Source organism: Trachemys scripta, chromosome 9 (genome assembly GCF_013100865.1).
Source record: "Trachemys scripta elegans isolate TJP31775 chromosome 9, CAS_Tse_1.0, whole genome shotgun sequence".
Taxonomy (NCBI): Eukaryota; Metazoa; Chordata; order Testudines; family Emydidae; genus Trachemys; species Trachemys scripta.
Window position 1 is genome coordinate 5,271,662 of NC_048306.1, and position 20,861 is coordinate 5,292,522.

General features: G+C 44.1%; 1 protein-coding gene across 7 annotated transcripts in view; it reads right to left on the bottom strand.

Moving 5' to 3' along the window:
• The window catches only part of ARHGEF6 (Rac/Cdc42 guanine nucleotide exchange factor 6), a 55,593-nt gene that overhangs the window by 33,469 nt on the left and 1,263 nt on the right, over positions 1-20,861 (bottom strand). For 6 of the 7 annotated variants that reach the window (XM_034781361.1, XM_034781357.1, XM_034781362.1 and 3 more), the window contains exons 2-5: positions 20,685-20,768; positions 10,912-10,996; positions 4,639-4,766; positions 3,730-3,931 (exon numbers count right to left, since the gene is read on the bottom strand). In XM_034781361.1, the coding sequence (XP_034637252.1) occupies positions 3,730-3,931; positions 4,639-4,766; positions 10,912-10,996; positions 20,685-20,768 (499 nt within the window). Of the gene's footprint in view, positions 1-3,729; positions 3,932-4,638; positions 4,767-10,911; positions 10,997-16,994; positions 17,154-20,684; positions 20,769-20,861 lie in introns of those variants that run through there. The other variant, XM_034781363.1, reaches the window with a different exon arrangement.

Consider the following 20,861-nt stretch of genomic DNA (forward strand, 5'->3'; position numbering starts at 1 on the left):
GATGACTCACAGTAGCCCCTTTTATCTATTTGGTCTGTCCCCTCCCCAAGCACTTCATAGTCACTGTTGCACTGCTCTTTTCCCTAGAAAAAGCTAACCATGCCAACAACATGCAGTGACAAATCGCTGTGGGTTCACAAGGAAGAGAACAATACCTCTGCCTTTAGTTGCTCTTAACTTTAAGGGCCTAAGAAATCACATTATGACTGTGCAATTCATGGTAATTGCCAGGAGGCGTTTCCATTTCGGGCGTTGTTTCCTCTGTCTAGAAGAACGGGTTTGATGGTATGCCCTGCTCCTCCATCTGTACAGGTAATCCGCCCATACATGGGCTGCCCACGGGCTCATTCCTGCATTCCTTTGGTGTACCAAGCTCCCTTTGGTGTTAGTGGGAGCTCTGAACATGTAGGAAGAGCTTGAGAGTTGCCAGGCAGAACAGACAGTGGTATTTTGTCCTGTGTGTGCTCTTCTTGCAATCTCCAAAGCGCACACTCAGTCACACAAATAGGGGAGAAGCTGAAACTGATAAACTGAGCATATTTCAGACTGCAGCTTGTTGTATTTTCTATTTATTGCCCTTGCAGCATTTCCTGTCTCCTCCACGGAGGGTCCCTGTGCATCACTCAAAACACTCGATGATGCTTTACTCCACACCGGTAGACATTATGGCCCCAAAAATATACTGAGGATACAGCGCGAGCGCAAATAGCATCATGTGACTGCAGCACTGCAAAAAGGCAGAGCGACACTCTTCTGCAGATGCAATCAAGCTGCAAAGGTAACTGAATCAATGAGAGTTAATGTCTGTGTTCTAACATCTGCTGTCGTGTTATATAGAGACTTTAATTATAAACCTGCAACAAATTTATCTGCAGCCTCTATTAACTTGGCCTAGAGGGCTTTGGTTCAGGCCCTTTCTGAGCTTTAACTTGCTTTAGGGGATAGGGGTGCATGTATGTACTGGCTTTTTCCCTCGGGATACCAGAGTCCATGTCTTGGCAGACGTCACAGGTGAAGAACCCAGGCCATTTTAGTGCCGTCCCCTTCTGTGCAGACTGCAAACCCTCCATGAAGCCTGGCACAACGAGCAGTGCCTGCATGACAGGGTCAACCTTGCAAGATGTTAGCAGAACAGCGGGCACAGGGCCTGCCAATAGGTGCTGGAGCTAAGGGCGCAGGGGCTGCTGTTGCCCCCCCTGGGTTGAAGTGGTTTCCATCCTATACCGGGTTTGCAGTTTGGTTCATTGGCTCTCTATACAAATTGGGCCTGTCCACACTGGGCTATTGTCAAGCCTGTGCAGAGGGCCAGCACAAGGTCCATCTATCCCCAAAATAGGAAAAAACCCATGGCAACAGCCCGTGCTCACCTCCAAAATTCTGGCCACAAAGGGTCTGATTCAGCTCCACTGAAGTCAATGGAAAGACTCCAGTTGACTTAATGAGAGTTGGATCAGGCAGGTGCCTAAATATGGATCTAAAGGCCTAACTTTAAACTCTCACCTTTGAAAACTTTCCCCACTCTTTAAAAATCTGCTGAAACCAGATTCCAAAACTCAGCGCACAAGGGGGGCGGGAAAAACAGCTCCCTGAAACCACCCCCCACCTCCACTCAAACGTCACAAGCCAGTCTGCAGTTACCGGGCGAACAGGTAACTGCTTCCTGCTTGACAGCCCAAACCTGCCCCCTCCTCCATACGCCTGGAGGCCCTTGACAAACACAGCCAATCCCTTCTGCATGCCCAGCTCAGGACGGGCTCCTGGCATGAGCACATGAACCAGGATGCGGGAATGGGGGGGAGGGTCAGGAGGCAGGGTGAGGTTACAGGTTCAGCAGCTATGTGGAGTCTCTAGTCCATCTCCACCTCCAGATAGGCAGGGCCTAGAGCTGGCATACAGGCTACTTATTACTGCTACTCTTGCCCTGCAGCCTTTGTCAGTGAATCCCTAGCACCCCATGGAGCTCCTTCAGCTGGGTACTAGAGGGAGGATTGGAGGCGAACAGATCTACAGATCAAAAGGCTGTCGTGCTACTCTTGGGCTAACTGGGAGATAAGCTCCAATGTGGCCCCTTCCTCTTTCTTTAAGAAACCTTCATTTTTCTGCTTCATGTGACTGATATTTGTTTCATCGTCCTGCCCCTCTCTCCCCCGGGTGCCCCCCCCCCGGCTTTCCCTGATAGACTCATTCTTTGAAAAACCTGCAGCAGCAAGTCTCAGAGTCTTGGTCAACTGACTTGGGCTCATGGGGCTCACACTACCCCGCTAAAACCAGCAGGGCAGACGTTCCCGCTCAGCTGGAGCCTGGCTCTGAGACCCAGCCAGGAGGGTGGGTCTCAGAGCCCAGGCAAGAACATCTACACTTCTAGCGTTAGCGTTGTACAAGCCCGACTCAGTTGACCCAGGCTCTGAGACCCGCTGCCGCTGGGGGAAAGCGGGGTTGCAGTGGAGACAGACCCTACGGCTCCACTGTAAAGTCTGGGTGCAGCTGTTATGTTTTCCTTATACAAAGGGAAATAGCGGAAGGACTGATCTTATGGCCATGTTTATATTGCAGCCTGTAACTCCACATGTATCAAAGCGATGCGTTCTATGTATCACTATTTGCACCAGTAGTGAAATAAACTCATAGATACACTGAAGCAGTGTGGGCTAGTGGACCAGGCACTGGAATGGGAATAAGGAGACCTATTTCCAGCTCTGCCACTGACCTGCTGGGTGACTTTGGGCAAGTCACTTCCTCGCTCAGTGCCTGTCCCGTCCCCCCCCGCCCGCACATACACACACTGTCTATTTACATTGTAAGCTCTTCAGGGCAGGGACTGTCTCTAACTATACCTACGTCCTAGTACAATAATATACCGATCTTGGTTAGGGCTTCTAGACCCTGCTGTAATAAACAATACTAATTAAAAGGTAAAACTGTGTTTCCAAAAATACAACATTCATCATCACAAAGTGGCTCCAAAGGCGTACAGATCTAACATGGGGAGCTCTATTTAAATAGAATTGGAACCACAAGAGGGCAGTTAACCACGATGAGTTCTGATGTCATGATTGTTGCATAATTCTGAAAAGTTAAATTTCTGAAAATGTACAGGAAATTCAAGGCAAAACTGAAAGGAGTTAAGATTTCATCAGACCGGTTCTCTTCCCTTATGGTGCCTGCAGCTGAAGATGCGTCTAGATAAAACATACTGTGTGAAATAAGCCAGAGCTACATATAAACAAAGGAATCATTCCCTATGGCCATGTAGTTATTGCTGGCTTCCACGCTGAAAATTGTGAGCGTTCATGATACTGCTCCCAGGAATGGCTACATCAAAAGGAAAATATGCACCAGACACATAGAAAGGTCCTCAACAGAAAGCGAGCTCTGTGCTTAGAAACTGGAGAGACCAACTGGCCCCCACTTAAAATTGAAGGCAAATGCCATGGAGACAGCACAGCATGCTCTTCCTGTTTCTAAAGCCAGGGAAGCTACTCTGCTCCCACTCTGTGCCATTGGGGCTGTGCAGTTTCAGACGGGAGTGCTGGGTTGAGGTGGGAAGAAGCTGCAGAGCAAGGCGTGCAAAGGACAGGGCTGTCTCCTTCTATCCCTATTCCGGTCACTATTTCTGGTACAGCACTGAGCACGCTAACAGTGCTTAACAAATAACTGCAATTCCTGAAAGGCGTCAGGGGACAAACTGCATTATCCTGTTATTCAATGAGCCACTGAAGATTTGCTTACCGGCAGACTTGATTTCTTTGACGTAGTTACTGGGGAACCAGCCTGTTTTTCCATTCAATGTACCTTCCCACCAGCCCCCTTCTTCAACTCTGGTGACATAAATAATGTCTCCTTTATTCACCGAGAGCTCATCTTCGTTGGTCTGCTTAAAATTGAACCTGGCCTTTACCACCAACTGATAACTACCATTTTCGACCATCTCCTAAGGAAACAAACATTAAAGAGTATTAGAAACCAATTCAAGGGGTAACCAAAATTATACTAAGGTCATGAGGATACTATTGTTTGCATTTTTATAACAGCAATAATATCACCCCCTTATATAAAACCTTCCATCAGAGGATCTTAATGTCTCTTATAAGCAATAATTAACCTTCACAATGGCATGAGAGGCAGATAAGTATTAGTATACTCATTTTGCAGACAGATATGCTGAAGCTCAGAGAAGTCCTTTGACTTGCTCAGGATCATATAACAATCCAGTTGCAGGGCTGGGAACAGAACTCAGGGCTGGTCTACACTGGGGGGGTTGTCGATCTAAGATACGCAACTTCAGCTACGCTATTTGCATAGCTGAAGTCGAAATATCTTAGTTCGATTTACCTAGCTGTCCTCACAGCGGCAAGTCGACCGCCGTGGCTCCCCCGTCGACTCCGTTTACTCCTCCTGCCGAGGTGGAGTACGGGTGTCGATTCGGAGATCGATTTATCGTGTCTAGGTGAGACACGATAAATCGATCCCCGATAGATCGATTACTACCCGCCGATCCGGCGGGTAGTGTAGACATGGCCTTAAACTCTGATTCCCAGTCCTCTGCTCTAGTCACAAGAATGTGCTCCCTCTTTCTATGATAGATCAATGAATGGTTGTCACCATTATGCTTGATATTAGATTTTAAATCAAGAGTACCACAGGTTTCGACTGTCTCCTTAACACTTTTGAAGTTATAGATGTTGTTCCGTGTAAATTAGTCTGGGAGCTGCTGGCAGCCGAGCTATGAGATGATAAACGTGAACATGGCCTTTCTGATGGCTGATCTGTTGAAAGAAAAACAAACTGAAATGTAATCTGTGTTTTACAAAATTGTCTCTATTTCCTCACAATTAAGAGAACAAATAAATCCACAGAACTATAAAGTTCCCAAATATTTAGGGGCTCAGAGCAGACAGCTGAACGCTGCAGTGCTTATTTTGACTGGACCAATGCCATTAACCATGTAAATAAATAGTTTAAAATGTGCTACATTTTAGCATGATAAGAGATTATGATATGTCATTCTCTAATGACTGACAGAAAACTACAGGAAAAATAAATTCCTACACACAGCTAGTGGAGATTCTTCCTCTGTTCCAACAGACAGAGCTTGCAGTTTTGGAATTAAGTTCTTGGTCTCTATTCTCAATGCCACCTGCATAAGATGTGGGAGATAAGTGGGTGGCTGGTATTTATGGCTATATTTCATGACCAATACGTTTACAGTACTTGTTTCTACTCTAGCCACTAACAATATTTGTCAGGTGATAAAAACCTGTTGGTCACTAAAGACCTGAGATACATTTAAACCAGCGGCATAAGTATTAGAAACTGCTTATACCACTTTCAATCCCATGAACTATCTGGTCCCTGCACAACAGAATTTTCACTCGTATGCTTCCAAGCACAGAAATCATGTTTAAAGAAATTATCGCTCTCATTAACCCTCTGCTACTGTGTCACGTTTCCATGTTATCGGAAAAATAATCAAATCATGTGAGTTTCACATGCTGTCATTTGCAAATGAAGCAAAGGCAGATGTTATCATTTCAAGAAGCTGTAAAGTATAGGGGATTTAAAGGCTTGCTGTAGGTACTCTGATTCCGTTTAAATATAACATAAGAACAGCCATATTGGGTCAGACCAAAGGTCCATCTAGCCTAGTATCCTGTCTTCCAACAGTGGCCAAATGCCAGGGGCCCCAGAGGGAATGAACAGAACAGGCAATCATCAAGTGATCCATCCCCTCTCGCCATTCCCAGCAAACAGAGGCTAGGGACACCATCCCTGCCCATCCTGGCATTGATGGACCTATCCTCCATGAATGTATCTAGTTCTTTTTTTAAACCCTGTTATAGTCTTGATCACAACATCCTCTGGCAAAGAGTTCCACAGGTTGACTGTGTGTTGTGTGAAGAAATACTTCCTTTTGTTTTAAACCCGCTGCCTATTAATTTCATTTGATGACCTCTAGTTCTTGTGTTATGAGAAGGAGTAAATAACACTTCCTTATTTACTTTCCCCACATGTGTCATGATTGTATAGACCTCTATCATATCCATGCCCTTTGTCATCTCTTTTCCAAGCTGAAAAGTCCCAGTCTTATTAATCTCTCCTCATACGGAAGCCATTCTATACCCCTAATCATTTTTGTTGCCCTTTTCTGAACCTTTTCCAATTCCAATATATCTTTTTTGAGATGGGGCGACCACATCTGCATGCAGTATTCAAGATGTGGCCATACAATGGATTTAAATAGAGGCAATATGATATTTTCTGTCTTATTATCTATCCCTTTTTTAATGATTCCCAACATTCTGTTCGCTTTTTTGACTGCTGCTGCACATTGAGTGAATGTTTTTAGAGAACTATCCATGACTCCAAGATCTCTTTCTTGAGTGGTAACAGCTAATTTAGACCCCATCATTGTATATGTATAGTTGGGATTATGTTTTCCAATGTGCATTACTTTGCATTTATCAACATTGAATTTCATCTGCCATTTTGTTGCCCAGTCACACAGTTTTGTAGCTCTTTGCAATCTGCCTGAGACTGAACTATCTTGAGTAGTTTTGTATCATCTGCAAATATTGCCACCTCACTGTTTACCCCTTTTTCCAGATCATTTAAGGCTTTGTCTACACTGGCAACTGAATGACAAAACTTTTTGTCGTTCAGAGGTGTTTAAAAAAAACATACCCTTGAAAGATAAAAGTTTTGCCGACAAAATGTGCTGGTATGAACAGCGCTTTGTCGGCAGGAACGCTCTCCTGCTAACAAAGCTACCGCTCCTCATTGGGGGTGGAAGTTTTTTGTTGGTGGGAGAGCTCTCTCTCATGGCGACAAACAGCGGCTACATTGCGTACCACCTTATCTGTGGCAATGTTCATGACTAATTCTACCACTCCTTCTTTTCCTCACCCCCATGTAATCGGATTGCCTGATGCACACAAAGTGAAATCTAATTCTTAGCTCTTTGAATTGTACTGTTGGTAGCAATAACAGGATGAAAACCCACTTTGCAAAGACAGGGTGTTTTTCTCTAAAACGTACTGACATTTGATCAGACTGGTTTCAGCTGTTTTCAGTGTTCTGAGGGTGGGCAAACTGGCAGGACTGGCATGTGGCCAATTTTAGATGGTTTTCCCCATGATTTGTTTTGAAAAGACAGAGTACATAAACCACAAGTCTCTAGTCCTCAACCTATCCAAGTCATGAACAACAGTATCAAGAAAATTATTTGGTTACTGTAGATTTTAAAGTTTTACCTCCTTGTATTACTAGTTCTGTATGTATGTAAATATCCAGGGACAAATGTAAAACTGACTCTGACAGTTTGGCAGCAAAACCTATCATTTATGTTACATCAAATTGACATCCTACTTTTCGCCTGCTCCAAAATGGAATGGTGCCGCGTGTAGCTCACCATATGTTGTCAAAATATGGTTAAACTAGCTGAGTTTTCTGTTCAGAGCCGGATGATACTATTTTAGGCATATCATCACAGCCTGATAGATCATATTATTATAGCCTGCTTTTTTCCCCTAAAATGAAAGCCTAACACTTGCTATGCAATGCAGAGAGCTCCTGCATTCTACCTTTACACACTATTATGGAAAATCAGAGTTACCTTGCACGACTGCATCCATGAAGTCACCACGCATGTGGGCTTCACAAATATACACTGGTCTGGGTGTGCAACTGCATTGAAAGCGAGCACAAAGTCCTCTGCATGAGGAATGTATGTGGGTAAGTATGTGCTCAGATCAGCCACTAAGGGGAACCTCTGTTATCCACAGGACAGCCAGGCAGCATCAGGGCAAGCTTCCCTGCACTGTCCCATTAAGATGACTCAGTCCAAACTGGAGGGACCCCAGGGTGAGGAGGCGTTTCATCCCAGTGCTCCACTCAGTCCTGGGCCTCTCTGGTGAGACCACACACCTGGGAGCCAATCTGTGCCATCTGTGGCAGTGGTTTCTGAGACAAGGTCTCCTGTTTCCTGGGAACTGGGCCAAGCCACCAAATGGTTTGACATTTTAGAACTATAGCTTTTTACCTCTCTCCTTTTCCCAAAGGTTTTCTCCCTCTGAGCAATTAATAATGTCACAGGCATCAAGCTACGCTAACTTTTAACAGAAAAAGCGCGTGTTCAACTGATGTTTATCATGAAACTTCCTCTGATCCCAGTTTCACTGGCCCCTTTGGTAAAGTCACGACAGTGACTATTACACAGCAGAGCGAGGCTCCAACTTTTACAACGACTGTATGAACAACGTCTTCTGTTACCATGTTCATGCAGGCTCGTGGGGCGACTAGCTTCCGAAGTGGGTGAATGCAGCAATAGTGCTTTGGCCCTGCAGCTGCATGGGCACAGATGTGTAGGGAAAGTGAGACAGCTTATCCCCAGCAAGCAGTGCTCATGAAAGCAAAAGCACTAAAATTCACAAGACAAAATAGATTTTCACTGTTATGCAGCCTACTGCATTCCAGATAGTTGGTGCCCTCTGCTCCCTCCCTCTCCCCACCTCCCCCCCCCCCCCCCCGGGGTGGATGCATTTCAGATGTTCTATATGTAAATAGTTGGTAAAAGGTTTCGGACAGAAATGTGCTATATCAATGTAAAACTATTGTTATTAGACCATAAACACTGTAAGGATTGGCGCTATGGAAATACCTGAGACATATACAGCAGACACAGATTATAATAGTCTTGAATGATCTCCCAAATGTATTAGGCAGAAACCTTCTTTCCTAAAACATCTAGTTTGCTGGCAAATAGTCCTCTTGTTATTTACATTTTCATAATAAATAATAATAATAATAGCTAATGCAACAATCCAGAGTATAGCATATAGCACTAGCTCTATAATTACATCACTTGTTATGAAGTTTGATGACACTACAGAACTTTTTCCAATTACATTATGTTTGGTAACATTTCTTCTACCATATCAGACTTTCTTCCTTTCCAATTCTGAGATGTAGGACATATGCTGAGGCCATATGGGAACTATTTTGCTTGATGTATGTTGTGTACATCCAAAGGCACTAAGGAATTAATGGATACAAGAGATGGTTTCAACTGGCTGAAAACAGGATCTTTGTTTCTTAAATGTTTATCTGGTCCTGCAGTTCACCCTTTGGCTGAAATAAATCTTCATTTGTGATGGTCATAATAATTTCAAAAGCCAACCAGCCAATATCAGAGAGGATTCTGAGTTCAGGTGGGGAAAAGCACCAGAGCAGATGAAAACTGAAAACAAAAGATCCTGTTTTCATGCAAATTTGCCTTGCATACCTTCCAACTGACCTGCATTTTGTACTAGCATCCCATTGGCCCACAAGGATCTTCTGAATTGGCCCCATGAGGTCTTCTCATTTAATAGGCCCACTAAGAAGATGCACTGAGGATGAATTGCTGTTCCTGGGTTTCTCAGACAGCTGACTAACCAGCTGAAGCAGTGGATCAGCTGGAGACCTGGAGGTAAGAACTTGTATTTTCTTTTCTAAGAGGAGCATCATTCAGGAAAGGGAGACCTCTTTTAAAGGGGCATTGTCAGGTCAACTCAGGCCCCCAAATTAGGGTTTGTATAAATGTGGTTTTATACAACCTCAGCTCAGCAAAAATGTTTCTATAGCATTTTAATTCCAATGAGAAGGTTTCTTCCTTGTATGTCAGTGTTCCCCTGCAGCACTGCAATAGTGCAAGAGGACTTGACAGCACAACTAATTAGGCAAGAGTGGGCATATTGTCCCTTCCCACCCTGAGAGAAATGCAAATTGGATTTTAAAATTCTTTCTGTGTGAATAACCTAAGATGCAATTTGCAACATAATAAGGAAATATGAGAGGCTTTAAAGTATGCCATTTGTAACCTTGCAGAATTCTCTGGGCCCCAATCCTGCCACTGGGCACAGAGGTCTGCCTGTGCAGATCCAGTTGCAAGATTGGGGCCATAACTACCTTCCCACCTCCAACCTCTTTTCAGATCTGTGAAATGCAGATCTCTCGCCAAACCTACCCATTAAGGCATCCTGCTCCTCTCACACCCTCCAGAATAGACTGTGCCAGGAATCAGAGGGGTAGCCGTGTTAGTCTGAATCTGTAAAAAGCAACAGCGGGTCCTGTGGCACCTTTAAGACTAACAGAAGTATTGGGAGCATAAGCTTTCATGGGTAAAAACCTCACTTCTTCAGATGCAAGACTTACCCACGAAAGCTTATGCTCCCAATACTTCTGTTAATCTTAAAGGTGCCACAGGACCCTCTGTTGCTTTGTGCCAGGAATGTAATTCTTTCCTACGGTCAGTACGGGGTGCAGGGGATTCTACCTGATAAAGTAAGACTGTTTCCACACTCATGATATTTAGCAGTTTGCTTTTGAACCTTCTCACTTTATATCTGATTTGACAGAAAATAAGAATGAGGAAAATTTTAGAGAACAGCTAAATATGGAGAAGGGACACACACTTCACATACCTACACTAGGGACAGCAAAGGTCACTGACACATTGGACTGAGCGTCTGGCAATTCTGTGTGTTTAGACATTTGACAAATGTCCAATGCGTATGGGTCTGCTTTTTTGTTCAAACTTTAAAATCTACCATTTAAAATTCGATGCTTGCATTTGTTGGGGTTAGAGTCTCATTTATATTAAGGCCCATTTATGCTGATGCACTTGAAGATCCATCTATACAGCCAGAACCATGTAAACAAGATTCTAACCCCCAAAATACATATCTCAGGCAGCACATTTCAGTCCTAAATCACTAGAAATGCAAATGTTAATCCCACTGTACCACATGCTCCAGGTGGGCAGTTCTGTCTGCCAGACTTTTGACAATAATTAGAAATCATGAGTTACTAAAAATAGCAGACCATACTTAGAGGTAGTATTTAAAAAAAAAAAAAAGATAAAAGTTTTCATACCTTCAGTAGCTTTGTTTACAGCTGCTAAGGTACTCAGCACCTTGGAGAAATTTTCTCCGGCATACAGATCGCGTGCATCAAAGAGCTGTAAAAAAGGAACTATGTCAGTTTAACACGAAACATTTTAGAATCCCAGTCTTACTGGCCCACTCTGGTAAGCAACGACAGTGATTATTAAATGGTCAAAAACCCCTAAGCATCTTTGTGGCATTTCAAATACAGGAAGAGGTTTTGGAGTTGATTTGTTCAGCTTCCTTTTAGCTTAGTGGGGTTAAACTGGCAACAGATGTTGGAAAAAGGTTCATGTACCCATTCAGAGCAGGACGCTATGGACATGAAAGGAAGAACTGTGTGATGGTTGCATGAGGGTCAGATCTTGCTCCCCTTGAAATCATTCAGAGTTTTGTCACTTGTTTGGAGGGAAGGAATGATTTCACTGCCATTTTAGTTATCTAAGCTAATGGGCCCGAGAGTGTAAATACTTTAACAGCAAAGGGGCCAAAACCAGGATGTTCTGCACTTACCACCTGGCATGCAGTACACATTCACAGTTATCCCAGGTAGCAGGCACTCACTATCCAGTGTATAAGACATTCCATTCAAAAGGATTCATTGCTCCAGTTAGCAGGTGGCAAAAAAATATACATCAATGGGAAGGGTTTTATTTTCATGCCAGTGACCTGTTGGGTTCAGTGATCTTCTGGACCTGGCCTGTTAGAAACCATCATCACCATGGTGATAAAATTCTGCATTGTAAGTGGCATTCACTGTTACACATCGATCCAGTATAACAGATGAGATGCTTTGGGGGTTTTCAAAGCACTCTAGCCACCGTCGCACTCTTTGATATGGGAGAAATTCACCTTAGTGCAGAGGGTCTGTGCAAATCCTTTCAAACCACTTGAGTGGTGTTGAGGAGGTACAAGAAGCCTTGTGTGGGGACACCACCTGCTCATTCAGAGGTATACTTTGTACTGGGGCTAGAGCTATAGTTCTGCAAAACCAATGAGCACGGAAGGCCTTAACCACTGTCCAGTCAGACACTATCCACTGACAGTTTCTCCCGGTGCACTAAAAAGTACTTAGTGAAAAGAAGCACAAGATCATTCATTACTTAAAAAATTCACAGAAAGAGGGGTTACTCTTTAATGGGGCCCTTTTTCATTTCCTACGTATAGTTCCTCATGCACGTTTACCAAATTCCTAATAAAGTCAGAAGTAAAAAGTGCCTTTGCCCTCCCCCGAATCCAAGTTTCTATATTCTCTCTCTCTAGGAGTACGTGCCACACACATCGCAGAGCATCTGAGCAGTAGACATTACACAGTAGGTGAGGAAGACAATAACATGCAGTTCTCGGTTTTAAAAATCTATATAACCACTTGGATCCTTGCAGTCAGGCATTCTAGGAAAATATCATCTGCAAGAAGAGGTATTAAAACCACCCCTGCTAAAACTCTAATACGCAGAAGCAGAAGCCTCCCCATTTAGAGTTGTATGAAAGAGTGTGTTAAACTTAGTAGCTTGCTTTTCAAATGACACTACTCCAAACTACCCAGACTTATCCCTTTGATACTTCTATAACTCTGTAACATTGAAGGAAGTTTCCACATATATTGGGGATACTCTAAGCAGATCTTCTAATGCGTGTGCTGAATCTATTCTTGGGTTTGTTTCTGTAAGACTCCCACAGGAGTGGGCCATACACAACCCACTGGTGTCTGAAGTAGTTTTTCTGCAGTAGTTGCTACTTGAGCAAGGGTTTCAGCTTTAAATAGCAACATTAGTTCCTCCCTCAAAAGGCAGGCTAAGAGAGCTCATGAGTACAGTGACCCCATTGGCAGTGACTAGAGTATGTGATATCACATTAGCACGGCTTCATTCTGCCAAGCTGAAGATGAAAGTAAACTCTGGGATTGCAATGTTTGCCTATGTTTTCTCTGCTGTGTCATTTTCTGGGTCATGTCCTTTTCTTTCCACTTCAGCAGTCAAGGAAAACAAGCCCAGACTTGCAATGGTGGCATCAGTATTTTTTTTAAAGGAGTGATTGAGAAAAATGCTTCAAGAAAGCAGTGATCTCTCCAGACCCAGAATGAACGGGTGCGCTCATCTTCATTAGACTTATCCTCTGTGTGTGCGCGCACACATGTGCAAAAGGGATGGTGATGGAAGGAAAGAAAACAACTTTTAGGTTTATCTACATGGGGGAAATTGACCAGAATAGCTCTCTGAAATAACAGTGTCCACCTAGGGAATTATTCTGAAATAACTACTGCACTTTAAATTCACTCCATACCTTATTCCAGAATAACTTTCCGTGTAGACAAGCCCTTACTTGTAAGATATAAACTCTTCTCGTTCTGTTTCTCCTGTCCCTAATTTTATTCTCTTAATTAAAGATGAGCTGCAAATCCAAAAGGAGAAGTGTGTGTGGCACTTTCTACCAATACTTTACGATAGTAAAAGACAAGAGGCCAGCTCCTCAGCTGGTGTAAATCAGTGAAGCTTCACTGAAGTCAACGGACTGACGCCAATTTACCCAAACTGAGTCATGGTGTTTTTCCTACATTAGAAATAACAGATCCTGGCTTCCTCCTATGGAAACATGTGGCCGCACTGGTGACATCATATTAGGATAAAATCAGTTGCAGCTTTCCCAGTCCTCAACTGTAAGGAGGAGAGAGGAAGTGGATCGAGGTGGGAGCTTGGAGAGAGATTAGAAGAGTAGCAATCCTTTCCCGTGGATCCAGGTGCTAAAGGAGCAATCAAAGAAGACAAGGCCGTTGCAGAGAAGCTAAATGAATTCTTTGCATCAGTCTTCACTGTGAGGGAGATTCCCACGAGCCATTCTTCTTAGGTGACAAATCTGAGGGGAACTATCTCAGATTGAGGTGTCAGTGGAAGAGGTTTTGGAATAAATAAATAAATTAAACAGTAATAAGTCACCAAGACCAGATGGTATTCACCCAAGAGTTCTGAAGGAACTCAAATATGAAATTGTAGAACTACTAACTGTGGTATGTAACCTATTATTTAAATCAGCCTCTATATCACATGACTGGCAGAGAGCTAATGAAATGCTGATTTTTGTAAAAAGGCTCCAAGGGCTATCCTGACAATTGCAGGCCAATAAGCTTAACTTCAGTACCAGGCAAATTGGTTGAAACTATAGTAAAGAACAGAATGATCAGACATATAGATGAACATGATATGTTGGGGAAGAGGCAACATGGTTTTTGTAAAGGGAACTCATGCCTCACTAATTTTTAAGGAGGTCAACAAACATGTGGACAAGGGTGATTCAGTGGATATAGTGTACTTGAATTTTGAGAAAGCCTCACCAGAGGCTATTAAGCAAAGTAGACAGTCATGGGATAAGAGGAAAGGTCCTTTAATGGATCAGTAACTGGTTAAAATACAGAAAACAAAGGTAGGAATAAATGGCCAGTTCTCAGAATGGAAAGAGGTAAATAGCAGAGTCCCCCAAGGATCGATACTGGGATCAGTGCTGTTCAACATACTCATAAATGATCTGGGGAAAGGGGTGAACAGTGAGGTGACAAAGTTTGCAGATGATCCAAAATTACTCAAGATAGTTTATTTCAAAGCAAACTGCAAAGAGTTACAAAGGAGTCTCACAAAACTAGGTGACTGGGCAACAAAATGGCAGATGAAATTCAGATGATAAATGCAAAGTAATGCACACTGGAAAACATAATTCCAACTATGCAATCAAAATGATATAGTCTAACTTAGCTGTTACCATTCAAGAAAGAAATCTTGGAGTCATTGTGGATAGTTCTCTGAAAACATCCGCTCAACGTGCAGCAGCACTCAAAAAACCTAACAGACTGTTAGGAACCATTAGGAAAGGAATAGGTAATAAGCCAGTAAATATCATAATGCCACTATATAAAACCATGGTACACCCACACCTTGAATACTGTGTATAGGTCTGGTCGCTTCACCTAAAAAAGATATGTTAGAATTGGAAAGGATATACAGAAAAGGGGGACAAAAATAATTAAGGGATGGAATAGCTTCCATATGAGGAGAGATTAAAGAGACTAGAACTGTTCAGGTGAGAGAAGAGATGACTGGGGGGTTATGATAGAGTCTACAAAATCATGAATGGTGTGGAGACAGTGAATAATGAAGTGTTATTTACCTCTTCACATACCCAAGAACCAGGGGTCACCCACTGAAATGTATAGATACCAGATTTAAAACAAACAGAAGGAAGTACTTCTTCACACAACACACAGCCAACCTGTGGAACATGTTGCCAAGGGATGTTGTGAAGGCCAATATATAAGTGCATTCAAAAAAGAATTAGATAAATTCATGGAGGATAGGCTCATCAATGGCAATTAGCCAACATGGTCAGGGACACAACCACATGCTCTGGGTGTCCCTAAACCTCTGACTGCCAGGAGCTGGGACTGGATGACAGGGGATGGATCCCTTGATAAATTGCCTTGTTCTGTTCATTCCCTCTGAAGTATCTGGCACTGGGCACTATCAGGTGACAGGATACTGAGCTAGATGGGCCATTGTCTGACCCAGAATGGCCATTTTTAATGTCTTAAGGTCTGCAGAAGGGAGAGACATTCCACTCATATTCTATGAGAGCTGTAGGTACTCAGCACCTCTGAAAATCAGGCCCTACCATATTTAGCAAGTCACTAACTGAGAACAAACCTAGGGATGTGTGTGAAAGTTTTGGAATATCTGGATTTATTATAAACCCAGTATGTGAATGAGGTTCACCAAGGGTTAAGACCCTTTTAACAAACTGGAAATGAAGTAGGGCTTTGGATGAAAGAAGGCAGATTTGCATGGTTCTAACACGAAACCAGCAAAACTCAGACCATTAGCACAAGCCCAAAACTCAAAGTGAAACAGACAGCAAGGATATAGACCCATGTGACCAAAACAGAACAAAGGTTTGTGAACTAAGACAGCTGTAGTCCCACCTGCTGCTCTAACCACTAGGCAGTCAGTCCTTTTTGGCAATTAGGACCCTAATCCTGCTTCCACTGAAATGGATTTCAGTGAGAGCAGGAACAGGTCCAAGCGTCTATATCTGTGAAAATATTATATCCGCATATTATACCAAATTATATCTCTGAAAACCAGCAAAATTGAGATTTGCCAGAACAGGGGGGAATGTTTTTATCAGCACTATCCAGTCCTTGCTCTAATGAAGAGAATTTCCTCCAGGAAGATTCTGCCCAGCATAAAATAGCTGGTCCCACAATCTTAGCAGCACTACCTTGGTCACACCTCCACCTTTCCTAACACCCTAGGTACCAGCCAGTCCTTCTGCACTGTACCACTCTTGTGCATGGCACCTTCTCCCCATAAAGAGCAAATCCCCCTTTTTCCAACTCGACCACCATAAATGTCACTCATACAACTTGTGCCGGTCCTGAGATATTTGGGACCCTGGTATTTCTTGTTTGCTCGGACCCCACCCCCTCCTATTTCACCCAGAGCTGAGCTCAGGGCTCCGGTACAATTGTTTCTGCTCCCCACCAGCCTTGGTTACATCCTCTCTCCAAACGTAAATAGCACCGAACATTAAAATATGTAGACAGCAGCTTCAGTCAGCACGGGGCACGGACTGCCCTAGTTCTGCGTGCACTAAGCACATCGGGGGAAGCCGGGCACCAGTGGTGAGTTATTTTACCGGCTGCCACGGACGGTCAGAGAAGGGTTTGCAATGCCAGGCGGCGAGCAGGGGACTTGGTGGTGGAGGCTGCCACTGAATTAACGTGCGGCCGTGCTGTGGGCTGCAGAGAGGAGGCTGCTGTGGGGAGGGGGCTCTCCATGGGGGGACGGGACACTTCCCCCGTGCCCTAGCCCCGAGCAGTGCGGGCACCAGACACCAGCTGCGGGGCAGAGGAAGAGGGGGCAGCCGGCGCTCAGCAGAAGGGCGCGGGAGGGGACCAGGGCGCAGGGCAGGGGGCACCAGGCACTCAGCACAGGGGGCCGGGCAGACAGCGCAGGGCACGGAGGGGCTGCCTAGGGGCACCCAGGGCAGGACTGGGGAGGGAGCGGCGCGGGGGCAGCGGGCACTCACGGCAGGAGCGGGCACTCAGTCTCCACGCGGCGCAGGGCGGCGTGGTGGCCACCCCCGGGGCATGACAGCGGCCCCCGGTCCCCCGGGGTCTGTCCGCGGCGGAGGCGGCGCTGCTGGGTGCGGAAGGCGGCTGCTAGCTCTGACCCGGAGCCGGATCGCGGCGCTAGGAAGGGGAAGTGACAGGGAGCGCCTCCCCCCAGCGCGCACGCTGCGCCCGGGTCCGGGGAGCGCACGGCCCAGGGCGAGCAGCGGCTGCCCCCTTCCCTGGCGCGCTACCAGCGGTTCCCAGCGCACAGAGCTGCTCCCCCGCACTGCAGCCCCAGCCGGGCTGGCGCACACTCAGCGCCCGGAGATGCCCAGTGCATCTCTCGCCAAAGCGAGTGTATCCAGCTTGCAGCCTCACCAAACGCTCGGTGCATCGGGTAGCAGCTTCTCATACCAGCCCGGCGCTGAAGGCAGCTCTGGGGACAGGTTAAATACGGGAGAAACTCAGTTTCCCCTCTGCCAAAGCAAAAGGAGCTCCCTCGCTTCGCCCTGGCTGGGGAACGGGGCAAGCGCTCTAGGGGGTGCAGTAGGCGCTCACCCATCCTGTTTCCATCTATTTTAATCACTACCTCTAAAATATTGTCATCCCTCTGCCTGCCCAATAGTAGCCTATGTTAAGGTCTTGCAGGTTGTTTCTCTGGGGATGGAGACAAGGTATTTTCTTAGTGTAACTTGTTTTATTTACACGATATGCATCAGTCCTGGAACAAAGGTAGTCACAAAATCAACCAGAACTCTGAAACCTTTCTTTCGGGATTCTCCACCCAAACGCCAGCGCACGGTTCCCAGGGAGCAGCTCTACCCCAAGAGAACCAGCTCTCCTACTGCTTGCTACAGCTTCCTCAAATAGAAACCCACCAAACTAACACCGCAGCTTTTCTCCATAGCCAGACAACAGTGCTCCGGCCGTAGGAAAAAGAACTTGTCAGACTATATGCAACAGCACAGGCTGGTGGCTCCCACTCTCACAATACCTTAAGAAGAAAAATTAGTAGAAATTTCCAACAGAACTGTCAAAATATCAAGAGAAGGTGATAGAAACCAATATGGATCTGATATCTAGGTGGGATAGAGGCAGAAAAAAATCCAATAAAAGCCCAATATCAAGAGAACAAAGGCAAGGAGACAAACAGTTAAAATGAAAGCATCAGCTTATCTAAACTTTTTTAAAATAGAGACAAATTGTTATGCAGGGCTTTGTGAAAGTCACAATTTAATCAAGGATGTGACATTTTGAAAAATAAAATGTCATTGCCACAAGATAGCAAATTCAAAGCCTCCTGGCTCTTTGTGTCCATATGTTCAATTACAACCCTGCTTCCATGAAGTGTGAAATTCCCAGTACACTTCAAAGTATTTGGCTGCATTTTGGAAAGGAAATCATAGAATCTTAGGGTTGGAAGAGACCTCAGGAGGTCATCTAGTCCAATCCCCTGCTCAAAGCAGGAACAACACCAACTAAATCATCATCATGGAAATATTGGACTGAGATCGAATATAAAAAAAACAATTTTGGCCCCAAGGCTGCTACACACTTCTGTGCATGTTTTACTTTAAGACGATGTGTAGTCCCACTGAAGTCAATGAGACTAACTCATATGCTTAAAGTTAAGCACATGCAAAAGTGTTTACAGGATCAGGGTCTTAGAACCTGCAGCCCAGATTTCCAACTGCTCAAAACTGCAGCATTAAAGTTCCATTCTCTACTATCAAATATTGACTCTTGACTATATTATTTAATCCAAACATCTGATTAATTTAGCAGGTACCTGGCTTGGTTCAGAAATCCAGCCATTTACAGGAACTATTTTCTCACATCAATAACCATTTTACCTTGCTAAATAAAGTTCTCCTTCTTGTTAAAATAAACAAACATCCAGTCAAATTCAGCCCTCACCTATGTGTGCATGCTAGGAGTTGCACGTAAGCATGTGAAGGTAAACTTTAATAATCTACTGGAGAGGAAGGATGGCCCAATGGCTAGGGTGTGAATTTGGGATTCAGGAGACCCAAATTCAATTCCTTGCTCCATGGCAGATGTCCTGCATGACCTTGGGCAAGTCACTCAGAGTCTCTGGGCCTCAGTTCCCTGTCCCTACAATGAGGATAATAGCATTGCCCCTCACACAGGGCTGGTGTGAGGATAAATACATTAAGGCTTGTGAGGAACTCAAAGAATATGGTAATAGTAGATACCAAAAATAGATGTTGCTGTTGATTCTCCACCTGAATAAACTTATCCTTGATTTGCTTGTGGTGTCACTATTGCTGTGGAAACTGATGTGAAGTCACCAACAAAATGTTATGACATGAGGTAGAAAGAAAGTGCAGAAGCTGATGACCTCAAAAGGAACAGTATTTCAGGAGATGGGTTTGCTTAAGGGAATGGAGATGGGAAAAGGGATGAGACACTTTTTATCACTTGGTCCAGTTTGGACTTTTCAGTGTGTCCTTAACCATGTGAGTATATAGTATCTGGTGAGTCTGTGCAGGAGCTTTCTCCTTGTTTGTATCCCATGGCATCCTAAAAATGCAAAAAAAATTGTCCTTTCTACTGCACCTCAAATTGCACCCAATCTCATCACAAATCTTTTGGTCCCACTGTAAGTGGTTCTTACACAGCCCTGCCTCACATCTGAATCATGGTGGGTGGAGAAAGAGTTTACACTTTTGAACTCAGATAAAGTCAATAGTGACTGTAAGTCATGACCACCTGATGGCTCTCCAGTGATCTGTGAAGGACAGTTGGTGGTCTGAGTCCGGTTCATGGAGGTTAGGTTCAGGTGTTACTCCACAAGAGACTACCAGTGTAATTCACACCCAGCAGTCCCAACAGAGAAAATAAGGAATGTGCCGATACCTTCTCGCTCCACTAAGAAGGATTGCCTGACAAAATAAGACTAACATGTGCTCTATGTGAAAAGGGGATTTAGATTGGTTAACAGAACAAACTTAATCAGAACCTGTCAATTTGAATTCTAAAACATCTTCTGATTCTTTTTTCTCCTGTGTATCCTGATCAATAAATGTCTAGACTTTGGCATGAATTTTCTAGTATGTTTGCCATGGGATTAAGTAGGCCAAGGTCTCTGTACTCAAAATCTGAAGTCTTATTTAACCGTTTAATGTTGTGCAGAGACAGGGTCATGCTAATACCTTTGACTCCCTGGAACTATTTATTCTATCACAATTAACACAACAACCCTTTGTGAGGAAAGACCTTGGATAAATGTAAAGTAGCCTTAATATTACTACAACATAAAGCCAATTCAAGCAGGGCTGAGGATTGCATGAACTTTTCTTTAGTACCAAAAAATCTTCAACAGGCTCAAACTGCTCAGCTCTCTCTAGAAAGAATGTTATTTTTAGTATATGTTCCTATTTCAACATTTAGTTTCATCTCAAAGACTTGAAAGGTAGTCTGTTCAATTCTGAGACACCGTTTTACATTTGCAAAATCTCTCTGAATCCCTGTCCCGAATATTAAGGAATCCAGACTCTCATGCATTTTACTAAAACAAGAGATTATCAATAATGATCCATTTAATTTCCTGCTATGTTTCCATTTAGGAACATTCACAAGGGAAACAGAATAGCAGAATAATAATTTTTAAAGGTGTAATGGAGATAAGTGGAATAACTTACCTCCACTTTAAGTGCGGCACAGCCTTTTAAGAACTCCTGAATGTTACTGATGCAATCTGCTTCATTTTTGGGCTCCAGACAATACTAAAGAAACAAAACCCAGACATGATTATTGTATTACCATCAGGCTACTCTCTGCTCAGCAGGCTTGCATGGATATTTGACATGTGCATCTTA